General features: G+C 42.8%; 1 protein-coding gene and 1 long non-coding RNA gene across 3 annotated transcripts; both read left to right on the forward strand.

The window, feature by feature from the left end:
* The first annotated feature begins 993 nt into the window (after window positions 1–993).
* Window positions 994–4876, forward strand: LOC310749045. The gene is made up of 2 exons (XR_014541456.1): window positions 994–3839; window positions 4577–4876. It is a non-coding gene; the product is annotated as an uncharacterized lncRNA (long non-coding RNA).
* Window positions 4877–5269: 393 nt separating this feature from the next.
* Window positions 5270–13320, forward strand: LOC310748989 (transmembrane protein 238-like). 2 transcript variants are annotated; one of them, XM_083585412.1, is made up of 2 exons: window positions 5270–9428; window positions 12171–13320. In XM_083585412.1, the coding sequence occupies exon 1, from the start codon at window positions 8431–8433 to the stop codon at window positions 9133–9135; it is 705 nt and encodes a 234-aa protein (XP_083441538.1). In that variant the 5' UTR covers window positions 5270–8430; the 3' UTR covers window positions 9136–9428; window positions 12171–13320. The 2 variants fall into 2 exon arrangements, with proteins under 2 accessions (XP_083441538.1, XP_083441537.1); XM_083585411.1 differs by having other exon boundaries at window positions 5270–9211.
* Window positions 13321–13869: the final 549 nt, after the last annotated feature.

Below are 13869 nucleotides of genomic sequence, written 5' to 3' on the forward strand. Positions count from 1 at the left end.
AATTTCAGCAGTGCCCTGTGCATCACCAAAATTTGGTTCCCCCACCTCACCTTCTGTTCTAAGTCCTTGTTGTAGCTCCCCCTGTGGCACCCTGTGGGTGAACTGGTCACGCTCCCCTAAATCTCCCTTTGCTTAGTGCAGGGCTTTCAGCGTGGCTGCCCCCATTCTGTTAAACAGCATTCCTGTCGAGATACAGGAGAAGTTCACTGTCAGCACTTTCTGGAAACAACAGAAGAACATTTTTGATCTTCCCAGCCAGATCAATGGATTTCTGCCATGGGTGTCTTATTTTGGGTGGTTGTGTTTTGGTTTTGTTTTCAAATATATCTGCTGTTTTCTGTGTTGCTTTTAACTGGGCTTTTTAAGTTCTTTTATTGTACATCACTTTGAGATTTGTGTGGGGAAGGCAATCAATAAACTAATAAAATAACTATCACCCTCTTGGCATTATAAATCAGCAGGCTGTAAATGACTGAACTGGAGCATGTAACCTTCTGCAATAGTAAGGAGTGGGCCTCTTGCAATGAGCTAGATTTGGGGGTGTCCTCAAATGCGTACCTCTTTTTGACTCTAACATGTTTCAAAGGAATGATACTCCATATTGTCCCAGTTCCTCTCTACTATAATCTGTTGCATCTCAGATTACAGAAATGTGCTGTGTGCAGAATCTGTTTTGTTTAATCGTCCAATCCTGTGAGTTCCACAAGAATAGCAAAACTCACCCATGTCAAATACATCTGTGCTAAAAGCAAAGACTGAGTTGCTTTCACCCCCTGCACACGCCATCAGACTTCATTTATGAGAGGGGCTGCAAGTGGACATAAACTGAATTTTCAGTGCAACTTTTTTATGGAAGAATGTCTCTGAAGAAATTATAGTCGGCATGTTTTAGCAGCCATACCCTTAGGTGCTCTTTATCTTGGGCTGCAGTCCTAAACACGCTTCTGGAGAGTAAATCCCATTAAACTCTGGGATTTTCTTCTGAGTAAGTATTCTTAGGGTTGCATGGTTAAAGTCATTTTGTGAACAATCTTGCTTTCAATTAATTTTTTGTGATGTCTGCTTAGGTTTTAAAATGTAAAAATCTGCCTCTGGATTTTTGCTCTTAGTCAAAGTGGTCACATCCACACCATATATTTAAAGCACTTTTAAGGCACATAGTTCCCTGTAACGAATTCCGGGAACTTTAGTTCTCTAAGGGTGCTGGGAATTGTAGCTCTGAGGGAGAGGCAACAGTTTCCAAGATTCTTTGTGGTGCGAGCAATGACTTGTAATATAAATGTGCCTTAAATGTATGGTGTGTATGTGACCAGTGTATTTTTAAATTTCCTGCAATGTAGATTTAACCACAACTTTAACAAAACTGAAATTTAAAAATAATTCTAGAAGCATTACATAAAATGGCTATGAAAACCACCTTGTAGTGTGTACTGATAAACTTTTCTTTATCAAGGCACCCTAAAGGAATAAATGTTTTCATTTTTGTTTCATTTAAAAACCTGCCTGCAGACCTTGAAGCAATTGCTCAAAATGGCAAGTAGCCTAACCTCAGCTGTTTACTTGGAGGCAAGTCCCACTGATTTCAATAGGACTTACCTGTAAACATCCGTACAACTGTGGCATCAGAAAGCAGCAAGATTACTGTTAGCTCAATTAAGAAACTGAGCTACAGTACTTTGAAAAAAAAAAGTTATGTGAAAGTTTTGCCATGGAGATGCATATGCAAAGAACTCACATAAAAGGTTCCCATGCAAAGCAGCCCGGATTGGCATTAGAACGCAGAGTCTTTTCGAAAGAACAAAGGAAGCTGTCTTGTACCAAGTCAGACAATTGGTTCTCCTGGTATTGTCTACACTGACTGGCAGCAGTTCTCCAGGGTATTTAGAAAAGGAGTCTTTCCCCAGCATTAGGTGGAGATTCTGGGGATTGAACCTGGCACCTTTTGCATGCAAAGCAGATGCTCTACCACTGAGCTATGCCCTTTTCATTGTGCAGAAAGTCCAGGCACAACAGTGCAGATGAGTTGGTGCTGCAGCTGCAGCTGATGATACCTTTTGAACTGAGTACACAGGATTAGGCTGTCAGACATTATTTCTTCCAGCCCCAAATAAACGGTTGCATCTCTCTGCCAGCTTTTCTGCCTGTTTACATTATTTTATTGAAATAGTACCTCAAATGTTTTCCTTGGATAATCTTGCCTGAAGAAGTGTTTTGCAAACGGTGAAGAGTTCAGTTTTCAAAACAAATTTAGGCTGCCACCCCCTATGCACATGGTTATACGGAAGAGAAAACAATGGCACGTGATTCCACATAAACATGTATAGAATTACTGGGGATGGGGAAACAGTGGCTCTCTAGCTGTGGACTCCCCAGCCAGAAGAGCCAATGGTCAAAGACGATGGGATCTGTAGTCCAACAACAGCTGTAGTAGTATAGGTTTCATATCCTTGGATTATACTATAAGGCAAAATGCTGCCCTCCTGTTGCAAGTCTGGGAATAGCCCCCCAAATCTTGTTGGTCACCAACTCCCATCAAGCCTCAGGCAGTGGGATCATTATGGGACCTAAATTCCAACAACAGCTTTTCTAACACTGATCCACAGAGACTTTGTGCCCTAATTTAAAATGATGGACCCTTGGTTTGATCTATTGTTTATTTAAAGGTTCAGAACATTAATATGCTCTTACGCACTCTTTTTTTAAATAATTTGTTGCTTCAGCTTTCTGAATTGTATAATGCGAGCTACAGGCAATACTGCCAGGTTTTAGTTTCACATTGCCAGGCTATCAAAGATAAGCTATTGTAGAGTTTCCTATCATGAACTTTGTCCTTACTAATGGAAGAACTCTTATCTCAGCTGATAGCAGGGAACTGGCCTATGGTGTTTGTTTTGCTTTAGATCTTATTTTCTTCCCTTGCATGAACCATTAAAAACAACTCTTTAAGATGACACACACACCCCTCTATATTTTCTGACTTTAGCACCACACCCATTATTAGCAGTTGGAAGAAATTGTGGAAGGTTTGGCAAAAACAGCACAGACGCTGAGGTCCTGAGTGCTCTGCAGTGTTGCCACTCGTGTATTTACACACCTGTCCCTAGGTATTAGATAGCATTATGATGTGTTCTAGTTTCTCCATGTGCACAGAACATTTGTCTCTAAAGCAAGCATGCAACTGCTGTTTTTCTCACTAGAATTAATAAACTCTTTCTGTAATCTGATCAATATATCTAACTGATTAGATTAAAGCAGGCATTTATTAACTTTAGAGGGAGGGGGGGAACCACTTGAATGCTTGCTTCACGATTCAATAACATAAACTCCAAACTCAATATGGTTTATTACAAATACACATCTCAAGTGCCTGTTGCCAATTAGTGATTAGGGCTAATATTTATGTTCCCTTTATTACTGAATGTGATCAGGGGGTGGGGATGGGTTGGTCCCAATTCCTCACTTTCTTGTCTTAGCACACTAAATGAATGCTATTTTATGGAAATGTTACTTGAGCCAATAAATTATGGCTCCCCATTTTCATGAGTGAGATATTCCAGGGCTACTGCAGTGGGTTTTGGTTTCCTTTAGATGAGAATGCACAGTGGACATTTAAAGCATTTTGGTAATATTTGTTTCATTTATCAGTATGTCTCAATCTGAGCTCCCACTTGTCATAACTACGTTTTGTTGGATTCCATGTGGTGTTTGGTGGCCATGGCGCTTAATCCAGGGAGATCAACAGTATGTGATGGTACAGCCAATGACAGTTAGAGCTACCCCATAACTGGTTGCAAGAAAGGGAGACAGGAGGGGGCTGGCTAAAGGGCAGACTGAGGTCGGTGTGCTACCGGAAAAATCCAAGGGCTCCCTTGGACAAAAAGTAAAGACACCAGCCAGAGTAAATTGAAGCAAATCAGCAGCCTGTAGGCTTGGTCTTTATTGAAGAAAGACTGTCGCGACAGGGTGCTCCCCTCACTTGCAGGTGAGAGGAAAGACCCAGAAAGATGGTGTGCAAGACCTTATAAAAACTTTTGAAATTCCCACCCTGTAGGTCAAGCCCACCCCCAGAAACATCATGCATACATTACAGAAAGGAGGGGTTGAGGGAGGAGTTGTGGTGGTAACCTGAGTGTCCTGTCACCTGGCTGATTCCCTTCTCTCCCCCTCCCCACGAGTCACTTCCAGGAGACAAAGGTAGTCGCAGTTTCCTGCCCCCTGAGGGAAGATCTGATCATTTTCCTTTGTTCCAGTCCATGCTGAATCCACTCCCATATGGAAGTTCTTTGTGATCTTGATAGTCTTCTGTCTAGGACCATCAGGGTTGGCATAGCAACTGGGCAGGGCTCCTGTGGATGTGCTGGGATGGTGAAGGGATTATGGCTGGCCTGTATCAAACCTTCCCCATTTTGTAGTCCTTCCTTCATGGAGTAAAATAAAAGTGGAACAGTGCAAATCCGGTGTATGGTTGATTTTCTATGAATTTATAACAGAAGCGTAGCGTATGTAGTGTGTGAGTGTGAGTGTGTGTGAAGTTTGTACAAACTGAATGATGGGGGGGGGGCGTTTCCTGCTACAGGTGGTGCAGCACCCTGCTTGCATCAGCCACCACTGTGGGATATAAATTCTGAACTGAAAACTTATCTGGTCCCCATGCCGATGTCTGCAAAAGGAAAGCATGTGAAACCATGAACATGAAATCTTCCCTTTTGCAGAGATGGCAGGGCTTGCGAGTTCAGGGCTGGGGCTAGCTTCTGTGCATCTGCTGCTCAGATGGATGGACCTAACTTCAGAATAATGTCATCTTTTAAAAATTAGTCTTTATTAAGTATTTTCTTGTGGTACAAAAAAATAATAATCTAATAAACAAGGAAAAGTACATATAGTGTCTCCATATTCAATTCGCAGAGTGTTTTTCACAATTCATTTGCTTTCAGTATGGGACCCTGATGTCCTACACCATGGGTAGGCAAACTAAGGTGCGGTGGCTGGATCCGGCCCAATCGCCTTCTAAATCTGGCCAGTGGACAGTCTGGGAATCAGCGTGTTTTTACATGAGTAGAATGTGTCCTTTTATTTAAAATGCATCTCTGGGTTATTTGTGGGGCATAGGAATTAGTCCCCCCCCCCAAGGTCTGAGGGATAGTGGACCAGCCCCCTGCTGAAAAAGTTTGCTGACCCCCTATCTTAGACACCATGTGGTTGGAGGGGGAAAAAGGAGAGAGGGAGGGGGAGAGAGAGAGTGGGAATAACGATCTTACATTCTACTGAATAGTCTTTTTGATATTCTTACTGGCTAGACTAAATGACTTAAGCATGTCCTACCTTCCAGGTCCTCTGCTCTTTGGAGTACATCTTGTGGCATGTCTGTGATAAAGCCAATCCCCACCCATGAGGGGCTACCATCTCTTGTTGATGCTTCAAACTTCCCTTCAGGAACAAGGAACGAGGCCATTATAATCGGGGAACAAAGCAACTGGGTGTACTACAACAAGCCTCTTACATTGATTGCCATTGGACTCCTTGTATTTCTTAGTGGGATTGGCCTTTCTGCCTTGCACTTGGTCCACACTGTAGATGTGCCATCTGCCCTGGGGCCTGTTTGTCTTTCCATTGGACTCATGTTCTTCGTTACAGGAATGGTGTGGCTACCCATTATTAAGCACGCCCTGAGATATGATGGACTTTTAACAGGAAGCCCTACAGACTTCAGCGCTTGAGAGCCATACTTTTTAAAGTGATATCCTTTTTTATTCTTATCTTTTTAAATTGCTTTATTGAACTTTAAAAAAACAAAACACAAAATCATAGTTATCCATAATAAAAAAATAAACAACAAAAAAATTATCAATATCTGTTACACTTTATCACAGTCTTCTTTTGGTTCCAGTGACATCCCGCCAATTCCATATAACTTTAACTATGTATTTATCCACCGCACTATTCATCTCTGTTTATAATAATTCCTTTTCAAATGTAATGTACTTTCTTTAACTTATTCAGTGAATTATAGAAGCTATTCAAAGGCTGCCATAGACTTCATATTATTACAATCCTTAATGTAATTTTTAAATAAACCCCATTTATTAAAAAAATACTTAAAGTGATATCCTGCTTGCAAAGATAGTTTTCCCACTATCTTTGGTTTAACAGACATTTGTCCCAAAGGATTTTGCTTTTTCCTATAAATATTGTGGTCTTCTCCTCTGCGTAAAGGAAGCATGCTCACCAAGGAAGCTGCACCACTATGCAGATATGCATAGAATTTTTCTAATGGGCCAACATGACTACCTTAATTTTTTGCCTCTTGAGAAATTTTGCACCTCTAGCAGATATAAACCACCAGAGCTTTTTACAGGAGGAAGAACGGTCCTCCTTGAAGGAGGAACCAAACAATGCTTCTGCCAAAGGCCTGGGGAGAGCTTTTTATATTTCTCCTCCTAAAGTGCATTAGGGGTCCACTTAATTTTATGAACTTTTCTATTGGCAGTGGTTATAGGAAAAAATAGTAGAGAAGGAAGAGGACTTATGCCACGTATCGTATTTACTCGAATCTAACGCTCACCTTTTTTTGGCCAAATTACATTGCGAAAATTAAGGTGCGCATTTGATTCGATGGTGCTTTAGACTCAAGTAAAGACGGTAAAAAAAAATTCCTCTGGCAGATTTCCTGTGCCTTTTAAAGATGATGTTCAAGCGACTAAGCTTTTGCTTGTACAAATTAGCACCCTCACTGTCTTTCAAGTCATGTCTGATGTTGCTGTACACACCATTACCCTGGCGCTGCCACCCCAACTCCTATTCAACAAAGCCGTCATCTGCTCATGTGCTGTCATCTGTGTGAGTGGAACCGATGTCTGAAATATACACATCATAGCTTAACCATAGCTTATGTTTTCAAATTGGATGGAAGCTGGTCTGAGGGAAAACGCATCAAGCAGCAATATTTCTCAAGAAACTACAGGGTACATCTGGATTGTGGATAATATCATGTGTACTCAGCTCTAAAAGGTGAGAGCACACTGGAGCTGAAGCAAACAGTAATGTATACAGAATCTCAGTTTCCACATTTGTTCCCTTAACTACTGCAATAAATCTATTTTTAAAGAGCCACTAGATTCTTTGTTATTTTTGTTGGATTAACACAGCTAACCTGCACAAAGTATGCTTCCCCCCCACCCCTGCAACAGCCGATGGAAAAAAGTGCTCTTACCCTTGGGTGTTTTCCTCATGGAACACTAATTCTGATTTTGAAATGGATTTGAACAAACTAAACTTCGTTAGGTTGCTTTGAAATACACTTGGCATGGTACAGACCACATAAACAGCTTTCCAAGGGATGAAATGTTTTAAGAACAGTAACCGGGAATTCAACAGAATAGCTGCAGCTTTATACAAAAATTGAGAGGCTTCACTATGGCTTACTCTTGAACACAGTGATTCTTACTTCTGAGTAAATACGCATGTTAATACTGCAAGTCCTTTCCTGGTAATATAAGGATTATCTCACTTTTTTTTCCAAAGCTTGAGGTTATTTACGCACAACCCGGTGTAAAGCACTAGCCCTAAAATAAACTGCGAGAGTCATTCGCAATGATGATGTCCGAAACTGGCCAGAATGCAACTCACAGAATCATAGAGATGGGAGGGTCATCTAGTCCAACCCCCGTGTCAGTGCCAGATTTACGTACAGTATAAACTGAACATATAAGCTATAGCTTATGGCCCCACTCTCTTGGGGGCCCAAAAATGAATTAAAGAGGGGAAAAAAACTGGATGTACATTTCCAAAATATAAGATAAAAAACTAATAAAACAAAACCTACATACAGCAACAGTGTTTTGTGTTGTATAGGCTCCTATGATGTAAGTAATGGCCCCCGCCTGCTAGCCTGCTCCCTAAAATATCACTGGTTTGCTCATTTCTGTATATAGGGTGCCTACATTCTGCCTGTGCAAATGGTTTTAGATACCTATTAGGTCCATAAATTACCATATAGCATATATTCAACACAAAACACAGCGACAATTTGCTGTTGACAAAGGACAGCTGGACATATAAAGGGCCCCATTACCTTCAGTAACTTAGGGCTTCATCAAACCTAAATCTGGCCCTGCCCCGTGTCATGCTCAATCCCACAACCCTTGAGACCACGAGTCTCATACTCCAGCGACTGAGCTATCCCTAGGGTGCGTTTCGCACAAACACACACAAACACTCCCCTTTGGGTTGGGAAGGAAAAGGGAACCGCCTGAGGCGTCTGGGGAAGGAGAGTCCACGAGGGGACACCTGTCGGGGTGGTGGTGATGGAAGGGACGCGCGCGCCGCCTCAAGGTGCGCGCGCCCCGCCCCGCCCCGCCAGGTGCGAGGAGGAGGAGGGCGTGTCCTTCCCGGTCCCTCAGGTAAGGCGGGATTCTCTCCTGCTCGCCCAGCATGGCTGTGGCGCTGGGGAAGGCGCCGCCGCCTCAGGCGGGGAGCTTGCCCCCCTCAGGGGCGGCAGGTGTGGCCTCGGGTGCGCGGGGCGGGCCGGCGGCGCTCCAGGTGCTCCAGGTGCCCGGCGTTGTCCCCTCGGACGGGCTGCTCTCGCCTTGGTCCAGCGCCGTCTCCCTGTCGAGCGCCTTCGGCACCCCTCCGGAGTCGGCCACTTCTCTGCCCGCCGCGTCGGCGCCCATGGCCTCGCTGGGCGGGGGGCTGGGCCGGTGCGCGGGCGCCTTCTATATGGCGCTGCTCTTCGACGCGGTGGGCCTGGCCATCCTGCTGGTGGGCGTCTTCGTCGACGTCTTCTTCGCCGACCTGCTCATCTACGGCGGCGGCGTGGGCATCTTCTTCAGCCTCCTCTGGTGGGTCTTCTGGTACGTGGGCAACCTGGAGGTGCCCGCCGCCGAGCTGCAGGACGACGTGGGGCTCCGGCGCCACTCGACCAAGAAGAAGAAGGCGGCGCCCGTCGAGGCGCCCGCAGGCCACGGCCTGGCCCGGCTCGTCAGGAACCTCAGCATGCGCTTCTCGGGGCCCTTCACCGCCTTCTCCCGGACCCCCGAGTGCCAGCCGGGCTCCGTCAGGAGGGCTCACTTCGCCAGCGCCGCGTCGGCGTCGGTGGCCACGACGGTATCCAGCTCGGTGGAGCTGCAGGCGGCCTGAGGAGGAGGAGGAGGAGGAGGAAGCAGGCGAGGCGAGGACGGACGGCGAGGCCCGGGAGCCAGGCCGGGTCGGCGAGGTGGGTGCCGGGGGGTGAACTAGGACGCGCCGCCCGACGGGCCCGCAGGACCCCACTCGCTCATGGCAGCTGCATGGTCATTATCATCATCATTAGGATAAGTGTGTCTTGCCTCTCCTCCTCCAACTGCCTGCCTTTATTCATTCCTATATTGCCTTTCCAGCCCCAAGGAGATCAAAAGTGCGGTGGGCTATTGCTCCCCGCCCCCCACAGCCAGGTAAATAACTCAAAAAATACTACTTGGAACTTGTAGAAAGATTTTTTCTCCACCAAGCACTTGGGGTCAAAAGAAAGTAATTTAAAACCACTATTGTTGAGACATTTCCGAATCTTCTAGATAGACAGAGGTTGATGGCAGGTGGGTGTCCTCCCCACCCCAAATATGAATCCTGGCTATGCCCATGTGTATGGTACCCCCGCAGGGTGTCAGGGATGGTTTTGATACTGGGATTGTGTGCCACTTTGTAAAGAGGTTTTTTTCCTCCTGAAAAGTGAGTTACAATATTTTGCTAACTTTTACTCAGAGTAGATCTATTGAAATTAATAGATCCAAGTTAGTCACATCTGTTAATCTCAGTGTGTCTACTAAGAGGAGGAATAACATTGAATACAACCCAGAGTACATCATTGTCCTCGCAACAACCCTGTAAAGTAGGTTAGGCTGAGCACTGCTGCTGTGTTACGGCAAACCATGGCTTTGCTCTTCCGCAGTCTCTCTGTCTGATACTTGGCTTAGCATGCTTTCTGAAACAGGGCTCATGGTTAAGCATTCGTCTAGGAGCTGTAACCAACAATAAACCTTGGTTACATGTCACTTGTTTCAAAACAAGGCAGTGACTGGGCCAAGGGTGCTCTGTGAGAGCTTAATGGCTGAGTGGAGGATTTGAACTGGCGTCTCCCTAGTCCTAGTTTTGCACTCTATAACTGTTATACCACACTGGCTCTCAAATTTCAAACAAGGGAAAAATCTGCTTTGGAGCTGCTAGCACAGCGGTTTGACTTCACTCCCAGAGGCGCACTCCATTGTCTCTCGAGACAGACAGATGCCAACAAGTATAACTTAGGTCAGTACTTTGTACCTGACACTGCCTCCTCCCATTGATCATTTGATGACTGTACTTGGTGGAGTCCTTTAGCAAACTTAATGAATTGCTTATCTTAAAGATAAGTAATAATTCATAGTTCATTATGAATGTGTATACATTATTTCCTACAAACCTTAAAAGTTTAAGTAAAGTTGTAGGGTTTTTCCTCTTTTCTGATCCAAATTGTTTTATTGAAAAGGAAAACAAATGATTTTGGCACTTCCCAATGTTCCTTATCTGGGAACAATAGCAAATTTTATCAGTTATCTTTACAGACTTGTATTTATGTGAGGCAGTTGTTCAAGTGGGAGATACTATATGGATGATCAGTACACTATCAATATGCTAGTAACTTCAAACTCAAGCAGCAGTAATGGCTCCAAATTTATGTTGGAGCTTGCTTGGGGCTAAATAACGATTAACAAACTGAAACTGAATCCAGATTTTATTTATTTATTTTGATCAGATGGAAATGTTAATGCTACATAGGGATGGGGGCACATAGTCAAGGAGATCTACCCCTTCTAGAGTGGAATTGAGTTATGGATTAAACTTTCTGTTGGGAGTACTCCTTGAACTGAACTTGCTCTGGATATTCTGGTCACGGTGAAGAGTGCTTTTTCTAGGCTTGTCTGGAGCACAGGGACTGCGCCACTCGATTCCTTGGCAACCCCTTGGATCAGTTATTGCAGCATGCTATTTACAAAGCTACTGTTGAAAATAGCTTGGGAAACTGCTAATGGTGTCAGAAGAATGCACCTGATTGGCTTTTAGTGGGTGTAGGACCTAATGTTACACCAGTACTCATCAGACTGGTTGGCTATAAGCTTCTGGGTACTAGCTGGTTACATTTCTAAAGCAGGGATGGGGAAGCTGTCACCTTCCAGATGTTGGACCCTCCTCCTTCACACACCGTCAGCATGGCCAGTGGTTGGGAATGAGGAGAGTTGGAGTACAACAGCATCTGGAGGTGCCATAGGTTCCCCATTTCCTGTGTTTTGAGCAAAACGGTCCTGTTCCAGACCCCTCACGTTTGTGAGGTTAAAGATGGGGTAGCATGATGCATAGAGTTTCCACACCTGTGGTGCCTTCTTAATACCTATTTTTAAGAGCACAGTCCAGTCTTTATTTCAAAAGACATTTGATTTGTGCACGAGTTTCTCTGTTTTTAAGTTTGCTTCTTGGTTTTCTTTCTAGAATTGCATCATGGAGATCAGAAGCAGCTTTAGTCAGCATTGGCAATGGTCTAATGCAGAACATTAGGGTATAAGGGAATTCACACATGATAGAGAGGGAAGAGTGGGTGATTGCATAATTTCCCACTTCTACAACCAGAGTTAATTACATCTATACCACTCTAAATATGCAAGTACAATACAGAACACAATACAGAACACAAACTGACTTTCATCTTATAATTAATTTGATTTTTTATACTAATGAGCTGAAACTATTGACTTAATGAGTTTTGTGAAAAGTAGTCCTCTAAGAATAGTAGCTTTTTAATCAAAGAACAGTTCTCACTGTTAGATAAGCTCTAGTCTAAAAGAAAGTGATCAGGTTGAATGGGATTGGATACACACGCTGAAAGATTTGAGATATGGAAGAGTTGGCTTACTGATGTTCTAAGAATAGCATCACTATTAGTATTATAAGAAATACTTAAGTTACAAGGAATGGTAAAAATGTATAATACATTGATCTGAGTCTGACAGTGTAATCAGACTTACTGGTAATTAAGATGCTTTGAAGACTCTTCAGGTCACATTTTATTGATTCCATAATTGTTTTTCTTGATAGGAAATATTTTCTCATATTTTCAAAAAGGCTGATACTTAAAATATTTTATTTACATTGTTTGTTTTTCCTTTCAGGAATTATCAAAGACTGTTACTTACTATTACTGTGAGTTATGATGAAAAACAAATGTGGACATCATCTTAGTCACCAGATGCTGGAAAAACTACATAGAACCATCTGTGAACTCTTTGGAATCTGCACTGTGTTGTGAAACCACATTTCTGCCAAATATTTATGCTTCAAATTTCTGCTGGAAAACAGCATTGCCTATATCTTAAGCAGTGTAAAAGGATTTATATTCAGTTATTCAACTTAACAATTACTTAAGGACAACAGGATTTATATTTTTTTTAATGTTTCCATAAACTGAATAACATTCCTACTCTTAAAACAAGGGCATTGATCCTCAAACTGTAAATGTGCGCTACTGACTAAAACTTTTATGTGGAAGTATTCACAGGACTAAGATCTTGGAGAAGTAGTTTTGACGCCCTGAAAGCAGGGTTTAGAAGTCCTCAAAAGTGCCTTAAACGCATGACATGTCTTATTTATATGAATGCTCGTAAGATCCGTTGGTGAAGGGAGCTTTATGAATGATTGTTGAAGTGGGTTGGATCCCAAGACTTAAGTTGTCTGAACTTGGGTTAGGTTGTTTGAACCTGGGTCTCTTTGAAATCAATGGGTGATATCCAACTAAGGTATACTCAGAATAGAACCATTGAAATCAATGGGCAAGTGGTTTAAGTCCATTGATTTCAGTGGGTCTGCTCTGAATATGACTGACATTGGATCTACCCAATGGGACTTGTCTTACTGTTTTTTAGTGGGACCTAGTTGGGTGAACTTAAGTTTGGATCCATCCTTGTCATTTTGTGGATTTTTATACTGTAAAATGTACTGAATGAAATGTCCAGTCTTCCAAATTCTCAGGTCCCCCACCCCTTTTTTATTGGCTTGGAATTAGAAATGTTGCATCTTAGAGAAAAAATAGAAATGCACTAGATTCTACTACAATGTGAAATAGGTGAAACTTGGCCATTGATTTTTTTAAAATAATAATAATAATTCTAGAAATGTTTCTAAAGAATGCTGGTATGACAAAGGCAACTAGAAGGTCTACTGTTTCTACCTACCTCATTAAATTTTAATTAAGTTTTGCCACCTTGATTCAATACTGCTACTGGCAAAATTGTTGTTAATAAAAATGGTTGTCTTTCTTTGTGATTCTGCTTTACATTTGAATTGATAGAATGAAGAAACAGGTAGAGATTATTTTAAACGAGCAGAAAAGTAGATATTGTGTCAAACAAGAATCTGGCATTCCATTACTAAAAATATACTGTTACTAGCTTCTTAGGTTTCCCTTTTTCACCTCCTTCAGCTCACTTGCCTGCCCCAGAATCTATTCGTAGATTCTGGGGCCACATTCCTAAGTACCACTAACTAACTTGTCCACAACAGAGCTAAAGCATTGCATAACAAAACATTTTCAAAACTTGGGAAAGGGACATGTTGAGCTTGTGTCTGTGTGTACAAGATTTCATTAGCAGACCCACTGAAAATATGCTTGCTTCATACACACCCACTTTTTCTTCCTAGGATCAGATATTTGTGGGGGGACTTGTCTTTTTAGTTTGAGAAGGTGGATTTGTACAGTCTCTACCCCACAATCCCCTTCAAGTCAATTCTATCTTTGGCATGTTTGATGTTATCTATGTCCATCCAGGTTTCATTTGACCCCTATGCCTGAAAGTCGTAGCATGTAGCAATGTC

Source organism: Podarcis filfolensis, assembly GCF_964270895.1.
Source record: "Podarcis filfolensis genome assembly, chromosome: 14".
Taxonomy (NCBI): domain Eukaryota; kingdom Metazoa; phylum Chordata; class Lepidosauria; order Squamata; family Lacertidae; genus Podarcis; species Podarcis filfolensis.

What these genes read in the sequence shown, in the direction of transcription:
- LOC310748989 (XM_083585412.1), top strand. Translation starts at nt 8,431, where the DNA reads ATGGCTGTGGCGCTGGGGAAGGCGCCGCCGCCTCAGGCGGGGAGCTTG.